The 12,520-nt window shown below is 35.7% G+C and overlaps 1 protein-coding gene across 3 annotated transcripts in view; it reads left to right on the top strand.

Moving 5' to 3' along the window:
- Window positions 1-12,520, top strand: part of PARG (poly(ADP-ribose) glycohydrolase) — a 110,143-nt gene that overhangs the window by 71,706 nt on the left and 25,917 nt on the right. For all 3 annotated transcript variants that reach the window (XM_059900119.1, XM_059900117.1, XM_059900118.1), the window contains exons 12-13: window positions 1,390-1,465; window positions 7,028-7,175. In XM_059900119.1, the coding sequence (XP_059756102.1) occupies window positions 1,390-1,465; window positions 7,028-7,175 (224 nt within the window). The remainder of the gene's footprint in view (window positions 1-1,389; window positions 1,466-7,027; window positions 7,176-12,520) is intronic.

Genomic DNA, 12,520 nt, shown 5'->3' on the forward strand with positions numbered 1-12,520 from the left:
CCTTTCCTCCAGGCATAGGTAGGGTCCCTCATGTGAGGGTTTTATGGCTTGTTGCAGGTAAGAAAGGTGAGAGGGGGAGGAGGTCAGAGTGACCTTTCTGCTTCTGCCATTTTCTCAAACTTCTTCAGCTTAAAATATTCAGTATGCCAAGATGCCAAATTTGGGGGTAGTTTATCTGAACCCCATAAACACCTCAGTGACCATGGTTTATGAAAAGGAAAGAAAATAATTGTGACTTACAGGTACTAGACTTATCTATCAATTTTATTAATATGAAAATACCATAGATCAGGATTTCTGTAGCATGTATTTTCATCAAGACACCCCCCACACATACACGGTTTCCAAACTAGTGAAAATAGAGCCCCTCTGAGAATCATATATACCTTTTTGTCAAATTTTTCTATATTTTTCCTTAGGTTGCCAACTCTAGCATAATAATAAAATTTCATAGATCTTAATTTTTTAAAATATTTTGAGAAGTTTTTCACCTTTTAAAGAGGAGAAACTTAAACTGGTGCAGCCACTATGGAAAACAGTATGGAGGTTTCTCAAAAAACTGAAAATAGAACTACCATATGACCCAGTAATTCCACGCCTGGGCATATATCCAAAAAATAATTCGAAAAGATACATGCACCCCAATGTTCTTAGCAGCATTATTTATAGTTGCCAAGATATGGAAGCAACCTAAGTGTCCATCAACAGATGAATGGATAAAGAAGATGTGGTATATATGTACAGTGGAATACTACTCGGCCATAAAAAAGAACAAAATTTTGCCATTTACATCAACATGGATGGACTGGGAGGGCATTATTCTAAGTGGAAGAAGTCAGAGAAAGACAAATACTGTATGATATCACTTACATGTGGAATCTAAAAAGTACAACAAACTACTGGGTATAACAAGAAGGATACTCACAGATACAGGGAACAAACGAGTGGTTACCGGTGGTGGTGGGTGTGGAGCAGTGGGAGGTACACACTGTTGGGTGTTAGATAGGCTCAAGGATGTATTGTACAACATGGGGAATGTAGCCCATATTTTGTAATAACTGTAAATGGAAAGTAACCTTTAAAAAGTGTATAAAAAATAAAAAATATTTTTAAAAAAGGAGAAACTGATATTTTGTAAGGGCAAAACAATTTTCAAAACAGTATGTTATCCCATTTTAATTTAAATGTGTATATTTATTTATGTGAATAAGAAAAATTTGGGGAGACTATCCCAAGAATGTTAAGAGTAAATAAGCATATATTTCTGACTTTTGAGATTTGGAATAGTTTCAATTTTTCTTTTATAGTTAATCTGTATTTTCAGACTTTTCTGTAGTGAAATACTTACCATTAAAAAAATAAATAAGGACATATCTTTTTAAATCGTAGATGTGAAAAACTCCTGACTCGATTGCATGTCACTTACGAAGGTACCATAGAAGGAAATGGTCAAGGCATGCTACAGGTAGGAGAATTACAGCAGTGGGGGCGTGGGGGGAAGGGATGACTGTCTCTTGTCAAGCTTCCAACAGCAAAGGAAATATGAAAAGCTGTTTATTTATCTTCTAAGCTGATTTAATGCAATGAAGCATAATAGCAGAATGTAGAAAAACACCAAACAGATCACCTTGACAGCCTTGGTAATACTGTTATCTGCCGATGTACGTTCTCTGTTTCTTACGTGTGCCTCTTTAAAAAGCCTTTGACAGAAAATCCAAGATCTGGACAACATCAGGCCTCTTGGTTCAGATATAGCTTGTAGATTGACAGTGGAGGAAGTTCCCAGGGTATGGTCTTGACAAGCTATCACCAGGCAGTTTTGTTCTCTTTCTTTAAAGGCTCTTGCTCTGCCCTAAAAAATGACCAGCTTGAGATGTTTTTCTGCCACCAACTTTGTTTAGGTCTAGGAGGCAGACATCTAAAACGGATTGATAAGAAAGTCCTCTCTCCCATGTGTAATAGTTTTAGGCACATGAGCCAAATATACTTGCCATCTCTTCCCTGTTTCAGAGCAAGTAATTTTTTCCATCTGTCAATCTTTGTTATTAATCTGTGTTCCTGCCATTATGTAAAAAAATATATTTTGGAAAAAGGAGTTAACAAATAAAACACTGTATCTAGCTTTAACTTGTTGTAACACCTAACCTGAACACGTGCTTTCCTTTTGCTTTATAGTGATCTTTTTTAAAAAATCACTAATCAGAGATGAAATGTTAGTGTTTTGTGTTCTTATCTTATTTAGAAGAGCATTGTAATCCTAATTTTCTTTGAAAGAAGCTTGTACACCATCTTGTTTATACTGAGACTAGCTGATTTTTTTCTTAGATCATTATTAAATGCTTATATAGGGTCAGAAGTTAAATAAAGCAGTTGCCTGATAATGGACTATTTGTGTGAATAACTTAATTTTTATTATAAAATGACTAGACTGATTTGCATTTGGCTAGTTATTATATACGTATGCTCTAAGTGCCTACATTTGTTTTAGAATGGCCTTTTATTTAGACATATTTGTATTTAAAATTTTCAGGGGCAAACCATGTTTTGTTTTAAATCACCTCCCAGTGATTAAAATTATAGACCAAAATAATTAGGATAACTGAATTAATATTTGTCCTGTACTTAAATTTTTTAATATTTATATTTAATAAGTCCTTTTTCTTCTATTTAAAACAATAGTTTTGAAATAAGGCTAAAATTTGTTTCGAATGACAATCACTTTTTCCCCCACATTTCCATCTTGACGAGGTTCTTTCCTACATTAACATCTTGGATTACCTGAGGGAAGCTTAATACACATGAAATAAACAAAACTACTGGTGGTTAGCACCACAGGAATGCTGACCTTTCATTACAGTAGAATTCAGCAAGGAGTTATTCAACAACATTCAAGGTTGAGATTCTCCCCACTTCCCTGGAATGTACTGTAGATGAAATGTGAAACCTCAGTAGATTAAAAGAATACCATAAAGGCTTCTATTTATTTTTCTCCCTACCCATGCCATGTATCCCCAGGAGATCAGGGAATATTGTATTGCAGTGCTCCAAATCTCCTTGTGTAGCGTATAAATTACGTTATGCTGAATGGCAACAACAACAAAACCTCTCTAAGGAGTGTTATCATTTCTCTCTTTTCATCAAGTTATAATTCAGAACTGAGTAAGCTGAACAAGTAGCTTTAAAGTAAAGTGAGTTAGAAAATGGCTAAAAATAAGGAAGCATTCATATGCTTGTTTTCATGTACTGGAACAGGTTTCTCACCTGCAATAGAGAGCGTTTTATTAAGAACTTTTTTAAGTAGTAGAAACTGATTTTCTAAAAGACCCCTGCTTTCAGAGGCATATTGAGTTTAGTGTATTTGTTTCTCTGCATACCTTTTAAGTAATAAATATTGGCCTTTTATTCAAAGAATGAACAGTAGCATGCACATTGAATGTATTTCATTTATCATTTCTAAGTAGTACATAGATTGGATAGAGCTTATCTCTTTTAAATTTAGTTATGTATCTTGTTCCAGTAACAATTAAGCTTAGCTGATCTCAAGCCTTCTTTGTTTCTCATTTGTATTCCGAATACCATGATACTTAGCCAGTCTCTCAGTTTTCAAGAGCTGTCCATTTTATTTCCTTGCTGGGTCTCACTTCTTTCCCCACTGACCTATTTGAGGCCCTAGTAGTGCTTGTCTATAAACTATTCGGTATTTACCTAGCCAGCCTTTCTGCTTTTACTTTTCCAGTTCATTCTTTAAACTCTAGTCTGAATTATCTTCCTAAAACACAGATACATTTGTTACTTTTCTTCTTAGAATCTTTCCCAGAATCCTCAGAATTAAGTAAAAATTTCTTGGACCCCAGACCAGCTCATTACCAACTTTAACTCTCCACATACTATACACTGCAGACAGGCATGAGGAATCTGCTTACCACTCTCCTCATACAGCTCTTTACACACTGGTTTTTCCTGTGTCCTTTTGCAGCTATTCCCTTAGCCTGATTGTCAGCAAAATCTCAATTGAATGCCACATCCTTTTGTAACGCTCCCGTATCCTCCCCATGCGCCAATTTTAGTTAATTGTATTATTTGAAAAGTATCAAATACATCCTAATAGGTTCTTTAATAATCATCTTATCATTCTACTTATGTGCCTCACTCCCATCTAGACTGTAAATGCTATGAAACCAGGAACCACATCTTATTCATCTTTGTATTCCATGGTTCACAGCATAATATTTCATCAATACTTGTTTAATTGAACAGTTTAAGCTATAAATCATCCAATGTATAAATGTATAAAGACTTCATAGGTGACTGTTTCTAATCAGTGGACTAGTATAACCAAAATTATTTTTCTATATAAGCTAAAGTTTTAGTGTTGATTTATTATGCCAGAATATAAACCCAAATGATTCACTTTGGTAACTCATTTCAAGAACTTGTCCAGTCATATTTTTCAGTATTTTCTAAGTTCTTCTGTAGTGAAAGAAGACTACTTTATCTTCTATTAATTTCTCTTTTCACATATAATATTTTTACGTGTCAAAAGATTCATATTCTTTACTCTTTTGTAAAACAGGCTTCACATTACCATTTCTTATAATTGCTTTAGAGATCACAAACAAGTTTTACGAAGTCTCATACTTGACAATAGTCTGAAAGTATATGTGAAATAATAGGAAACATATATATTAGTCTCTACAGCCTGTTCTTGGCACAGAGCTCCTAAAACCCTTGTAATCTCCTGAGTGGTAAGAGCACCAGGAGCATCTTTTGTTCTAGTATTTGGTCTTTGACCCCAGTTCCTGACTCAGAGCTCCTAAACCCCTTGGAATTTCCTGAGTGATAGGCATGTCTTTTGTTCTAATGATGCAGCTCTTAGTGGGCTCCTGGGTAGCTTCAGGATGGGGATGGTCACCAGAAAGACTAAGCCATGATTAGAAGTCTGGAACTTTCTGCCCCACCTCCCATCCTCTGGGAAAGGGGGAGAGGGACTGGAGACTCAGTTAATGATCGGTCATGAGAATGTGATGAAGCTTCCATAAAAATTTCAGAAGTACAGGATTTGGAGAGCTTTGGGGTTGGTGAACATGAGGAGGTGCTGGGAGATGACTTGCTTGGAAAGGGCGTGGAAGCTCTGTGCCCCTTCCCACATACCTTGCCCTGTGTGTCTCTACATCTGGCTGTTCATCTGTATCCTTTATTATATCCTTTTTAATAAATCAGTAAATGTAAGTAAGTGTTACCCGGAATTCTGTGAGCTGGTCTAGCAAATCATCAAGCCCCGGGTGGGGTCATGGGAACCCCAATTTATAGCTGGTCAACTAGAAGTACAGGTGACAACCTGGGACTTGAGATTGTCATCTGAACTGGGGCAGTCTTGTAAGACTGAATCCTTAGCCTGTGGGATCTTTCACTAACTCCAGGTAGACAGTGTCAGAACTGAACTGTATTGTAGGACACCTAGCCGGTGTTGCAGAATTGCTTGATGTGTGGAAAATCCACACACCTGGTGTCAGAAGTGTCGAGAGTGTGGTAGTAGTGTGAGAGTAAAGAAGAGACACAGGATTGTGTTTTTCCTAAATAGTATAGAAGCCTCTCTTACATTACTTACTAAATTCTGGTGGTGGGCGGGGGGAGTTGTGTATGACTGTATGTGTACACAAGTTGTGTGTATGTGTGTATGTGTGTAATCTAACTCCCCAAATAGAAAAATCTAAGACAAAGTCAGAAACTATTTCTTACATATTGCCCCATAGAGCCTAGCATACTGTTGGACACATTGGAGTGCATAGTAAGTTTAAGACAAACAAATAATTCTGGCAAGTTGAGTTTGCTTTCTCTTGAGGATTGTGTAACTCACCTTTATCAATAGGAGCTTGGGGATGCCATCATAGTACTCCATAGAAAACTTACATATAGTTTTAAACTAAATTGGAAATATTAATTTATTGAATCTTTGTTGTTAAACTAGATTTTTTTGTCTTCATTTTTCTTCCCCTTAGGTGTATTTTTTTAAAAAAGTTTGCAATGTTTTTGCAGTTTGGGGTTTGCAGTTGAATTTAGAAGGAAGAAATTTTCATCCCTGTATTCTTTCACAAAAGAAAAAAGTTACCAAAAAGGTTAAATCCTAAACTTTTCAAACCTTTAAGGACAAGTGTTTAATTTCCATATTATATAAGAAAGGTACAGGCTATATAGTTTGGAGATACCATGGGTTCGTTTCCAGACCATTGCAAAAAAGCGAGTCACATGAATTTTTTTGGTTTCCCAGTGCATATAAAAGTTACGTTTATACTATACTGTAGTCTTTTAAGTGTCCAATAGCATTATGTCTAAGAAAATGTACATGCCTTAATTAAAAAGTACTTTATTGCTAAAAAAAATGCCAGTCATCATCTGAGCCTTCAGGTCGTGATTTTTTTTGCTGGTGGAGGGTTTGAAATATCGCAAGAATTACCAAAATATGACACAGAGACACAAAGTGAGAAAATGCTATTGGAAAAATGGCACCAATAACCTTGCTAGATGCAGGGTTGCCATTAACATTCAATTTGTAAAAAGTGCAATATCTGTGAAGTGCAGTAAAGCGAAGTGCAATAAAATGAGGTATGCCTGTATAATTATATTAAAGTCATATGAAGTACATAAATGGAAATTGAGTAGAGAGTGGTGGAGAAGTGATCTTGAAACCTTTCCAGATAAAAACCTCCCTTGATTTGTGGCCCTTGGAGCACAGATAAGGTTTATAAACAAGAGTCCATATAATTACATTGAGGCTTTTGCCTAAAACTCTATTTTCCATGTTCCTTCTAACATTTTGGAATCCAAAGAAATATCCAGAGATGTTAACTGCAGTGAGGTGGAAAGAGTGCAGTCAACCACAATCTGTTCTCCCTGGGAAGATTACTAATTTGGGGATTGATTTATGTGGGAAAGGAAAGGAAGATCAGAGCTTAGAGGGAGTATACTTCTTTATCATATATGTAGGTATTTTAAATTGTCATTTAACATGCCACATTTTCCCAAATAGGTGGATTTTGCAAACCGTTTTGTTGGAGGTGGTGTAACCAGTGCAGGACTTGTGCAAGAAGAAATCCGCTTTTTAATCAACCCTGAGTTGATTGTTTCACGGCTCTTCACTGAGGTGCTGGATCACAATGAATGTCTTATCATCACAGGTTAGTTTTGAGAAGTCTGGACAATGGGGTAGTGTTCCCCATCTGTGACGATCTATCATGAAGACTAGAGGCCACTCAGATGGTAGCTTTTCTCTACCGTGGGCATTAGTCCCAATATTTTAATTCATTAATTTATACTTGTTCTTATTAAATTGTTACAGTTTCATTTTAATAATCTTGAGTAAGACATTTTATCCCCACTTTTTCTTTCTTGGTATCTTTATCTGAGGAACAAGGGTAAAAATGATTAAACTACTCTCCAGTTTGAAATTTTATGATATGGTGTCCTTAAAAAGAAGATAGTGATATGTCTTTGAGCATGTATCCTATTATTATTCTTCCATTATATTTCCAAAGTGATTTTTTGTACTTCAGTATGAACACACTATGTAAGTATAAAAAACAGTTACAGTGTTTGGAGAGAGTCAGTACAACAGTGAGCTTTATAGAAGGGAAATAAATCAGTAGCCTTATGTTTATTCTGATTTCTAACCCTAAGAGAAAAAGTGTGATTATCTTAGTGCCTCTCTTTGATTTAAGTTATTATGGGAGGAGGAGAGAAGGAAACATAGTCAAATTTATACTTTAGGCCTATTAATCAAGATTTACATTTTTTTTCCTTAAGTTTCTTTAGATTGCAATATCACTATGTCAGAGTATTTTCTCGTGTGTAATTTACCAGAAAAATTGATGATTAACTCATAACTCTTAAGAAACTCTTAATCAGCCACTGTAGGGAAGTTAAGCCTTTTATTCAGGTACCTAAAAGAACATTCCCATATAAAAGCCATAATCAGCCATCAATTGCTGATGTTTTTTTCTTTCTGCAAAGGAGGATTTCTTATTTCCTCTTTGAATCTATTGCCACTTTGAGATTAGTATAGGAGACTAACAGGCTAAGTGTAGGAGAATTTGGTTGATTGTTATTTTCAAAGATTACAATGGGATGAAAACCATCCTCTGTTAGTTTTATCAAATGTATAACTCAACTAATTTATGTCCAAAGAGGTACATGACAGAACTAAGACTCTGAGACCACACATCTCAGATACATTTGTAGGCAACCTTCAGGATAGCATCTAAATTTTGTCCCTTATGTTTTGCTTTCAGGATTCCCTCTTTGTCTTTCAACTGTTTATGATGTGTACGGGTGTGGATCTCTTTAACTTTATCCTGTTTGGGTTCATTGAATGTCTTGAATGTTTAGATACATTTGGTAAATTTTTGGCCATTATTTCTTCAAGTATTCTTTCTGTCCCTTTCTCTTCTCTCCTTCTGAGACTCCTGTTATGCATGTGTTGGTACATTTGGTGATGTCCCATTGGTCTCTGAAGCTCTGTTCATTTTTCTTCATTCTTTTTGTTTCTCAGACTGGATAATTTCTACTGACCTATCTTCAAGTTCACTGATTCTTCTGTCTGCTCTAATCTGCTTTTTAATTAACCTCAGTGAAATTTTTATTCCAGTTATTATGCTTTTCAACTATAGAATTTCTATTTGATTCTTTTTAAAAATAATTTTTATCTCTATTGAGACTCTCTATTTGTGAGGCATTATTCTCATATTTTCATTTAGTTCTTTAGACATAATTTCCTTTAGTTTTTTTTAATGGATGTAAAACAGCTGACTTAAAGTTTCTGTTTAGTAAGTCCAACATCTGGGCTCCTCAGGGTGGGTCAGTTACTAATGAATACTTTTTTTCCCTGAGTATGGACCCTACTTTCTCATTTCTTTGCATGTCTCAATTTTTTTGTTGAAAACTGGACATTTTAAATGGGCCAACTCTTGAAATCAGATTTTCTCCTCTTCCCAGAGTTTGTTTTTGTTGCTGTTTGTTTAGTGACATTCCTAATCTAGTTCTGTGAAGACTGTATTCTTTTTCATGTGTAGCCACTAAAGTCTCTGCTTGGTTAGATTAGTAGTTACCTAATGATTGGACAGAGATTTTCTTAAATGCCTAGAGCCAGTAAGTCAGTCTTCGCCAAAGGACTCTGTGTATATATTGGGGCCTACCTTCAACACTCCACCAGGCAGTTGACACTTCCTTCCTGCTTGCACAGAGCCTCAAGATCAGAGTGAGGGGAGAGGTTAGGACCTTCTCAGGTCTTTCTTGAGCCTGTGTACAGCCATGGGCATGTGTGTAGACGTCTGGATTCCCGAGGGTACTTAGAACTTTTCAAAGTCCCATAAGTACTTCTCATTCCTTAGCTTTTCCTCTGAAGCTTTTTGGGTAGCCTATTTACCCCAACTGTAATCTAATGCCTCAGGCAGCTACACTGTTAAACAGTTGACTATAATTGTTTTCAACAAACACCCCTGGGAATTAGGCTTTTCACCCTGGACAAAGTCTAAGTCTGGTCAAATAAAGACAGCCTTGTGAGTGAGGTCTTCCAGGGAACCACCAGACAGGTCAGATGATTACAGTTCTTTGAGAATGGGGCTTTGAAGGAGCTTCAACCCTTCTCTGCCCCCTCTGGTGGCAACCAGGCTGCTTTGATTACAGGCTGTTGGTTTTTAAGGCTACTACAGAGCTTGGGAAAGTGGAATAGGAATAGGGCAAGTTAAAACACCATACAACTCACTGTGTTTACCAATATTCAGCCAATTTTTCTTTAATAAACACTCCTCAGACTGCTGCAAGCCTTTGGTTAATTCCCACAGTTCAGAAAAAGATGATTCTTACAAGTTTTGCCAGTGTTCTCATTATTTTTATGCAGGAAAGAGTTCTCCGAGATTTTTACTCCATTGTTTTTGTTGATGTGTCCGTATCTTTGATAAGTGCTTGTGGATAAAAGGGCTTTCAACGAGTTATTCCACATCTTTTAGATAATCCTATATTATTTCTTATAATATACTTTTGATTCTGCTGTTTTGGTGAGATAAGGCAAAAAATAAAAATTGTTGTTTGAGTTTATGTAGGAAGTTTAGAACTTCAGTAAAGGAATTTCTTCTTTGATAGAACTGCAGCTATTTGAAGTTAATAACCTGAAGTATTTCATCCAGAATTCTGAGGTTGTGATCCAAACTGTAGTGAAATAGAAAGATAAAACCCTTTTATTCTCAGCATTGTCTCAACTCACATATTGGTTGTCTATCTGCATTTGTTGTTTATTATGTATGCAGATAAGAAGGGTGTAGTTAGAAGTTGTTAGGGTAGAAAAGAGTGTAAGGAATTACAGAACAAAAAAATTAAACTGTCATAAATCCATTGTTGGGCAAATGAATACTTTGAATATTGATCTCAGACAGTTTTAGAGAGCACTGAAGTTCTGGAATGTGACCGTCTCCAGCATTTGGGTGTATCAAATAATACTTTAAAAGATTTTTAATTTTTAGCAGTTAAGCTAGATTTGAATTGAAGACTCAGAACAAAATATCCCATCAGTTTTTTAGGATGAATTTACATTCTTGAAATAAAAAAGTTGGTAGAATGCAGGGCATTTTAACTCAAAGCTAATTTGTTTCATTTGCTTCACTTCTGTTGTACTAGGGAAGTAAGTCCCTTGTCATCTCCCATTAATGTTTCTGTAAATAAAGGATGTAATTTCCTTGGGAATAGTAAAAGGAAAACATTAGACTTTTTTTCTTTTTTAAGGATAGTTTGTCCCCAATCTAAAAAAGCATCATCACTCTGGAGTTATATCTGGTCTCTAACTTACCTGCAGCCATTGTAAAATAGATGGAAAATTGCAGATCCATGACTCACCTTCACACCTGTAATTACCTCAGGCTAAGGACACCCGGGGTGACTTTTAACTCAGCATTTTTTCCCCATATCCACTTAACTCTATTATAGTGCCTCCTAATTAATATCTGTGATGTGATGTTCCCTTAATGGAAATGGCCATTTCATCATCTATTTGATGCTGGATTTCTGCCATCTCCCTTCTTAGGAGACTCTTAAGTATGCACTGCAGTCTATCTGCCTGATCAATTCCATTCCTTCAATGATTCAACCAGGCTCAGTGAGCTAATGGCTGTGACTGTGCTGCCTGAATCTGTAGAAGAGTTTGAGAAATTGGAAATAAATTAAATTTATCATCATTGTGGGGCATCTGGTTGGTATCAGACTTTTAAATGAATATGAAACAGGTCATGTAAACAGGCAAATACTTTTATCCAAACAGTGTTATCCCTCTACTTGCTGTGATCCTCCCTGGAGCAGTCATGAGTTAAAACCTTTCAGTAAGTATAGATTGAGGAAAAGAATTAAAACTCCAATCTTCCCCTTTTTTCCCCTCTCTCGTGTTCCTTCACAACATCCAGTAAAAGCTTCAATACTAAAAGGTGTTACTGTGGTGCTGGGAGATTATTTTGTTGTTTCTGTTTGGTGAGAACATAAAGCAGATGCCTAGACATGAAACTTACTGAGCAGAATGTTGACACATTTAATATAAAACCTGCCCTCTAGTGAATCAAATCGTCCCAAACACCACAGGTCCTTATATCTTTTGTGAGTGTCAGCAGAACTGATAGAAAAGACAAAAGCAGACACCACTGCTTATGGTACTGGTACTTTTCATAGAGTTAACAACACTAGAGGTGCCCATCACTACAAAAACAGCCCAGTGCTTACTAAATGACACCAGCTCATTGGGAAAGATCCAAATAAAGTTGGAGTTTGGCTTTTCTTAATTTTTATTAATCATGGGAATGAAAGGCAAGAGTGTTTTTTTCTGCTGCATAATCACCACTGTTTTAATGATACTAATAAAAGTGGGGTAGATGGTTTTTGTATAAATCTTCTTTCTAAGGGCGTAACGCATTAGTAAGTAGAATTTCTTTAATCTCCAAATATTTTTTGCGTGTTCATGATAAACTTTCATTACTAGTAAAAGAAAATAAGAATTTTTCTTACTACTATAAAGTCTAAGAACTCATGAAGTTGTAATGAGCTGTTAAAAAGATTTAAATGGGTTCCTTAAAAGTTTTTAACTTAGGTGAAAGTTTGTCTTTGTGTATGAAGTCTTAAGGCTATATTCCTAGAGAGAGCTATCACAAAGGTCATTGTCTTCTGTCTCTTCTTTGCTGTTATCACTGTTCACCTTTGCATTTTCAGAGAAGTTTATAAGCAAATTTAAACTTAAAGCAAGCTAAGGGCATTTGTTTTTCAGAACAAACAACATAATTTTGAAAGATGTTTACTTAGAAAACTCAGGATTTAATTTGTTTAGAGCAAAAGCATCTGTATGTGCATTTTTGATTTCCCAAACCTGAAGGAAATAAACCTAACCTTGTTTCTCTTAGGAGAGAAGACAAAAACCATCCTAATTTGAAATAGAAGTTGATCATTGATATTTTATATTTTTCAACCACTTTTCAAAAGACAGAAGAGGTGTTTATTT

The sequence above is a fragment of the Balaenoptera ricei genome, chromosome 16 (assembly GCF_028023285.1).
Source record: "Balaenoptera ricei isolate mBalRic1 chromosome 16, mBalRic1.hap2, whole genome shotgun sequence".
NCBI lineage: Eukaryota > Metazoa > Chordata > Mammalia > Artiodactyla > Balaenopteridae > Balaenoptera > Balaenoptera ricei.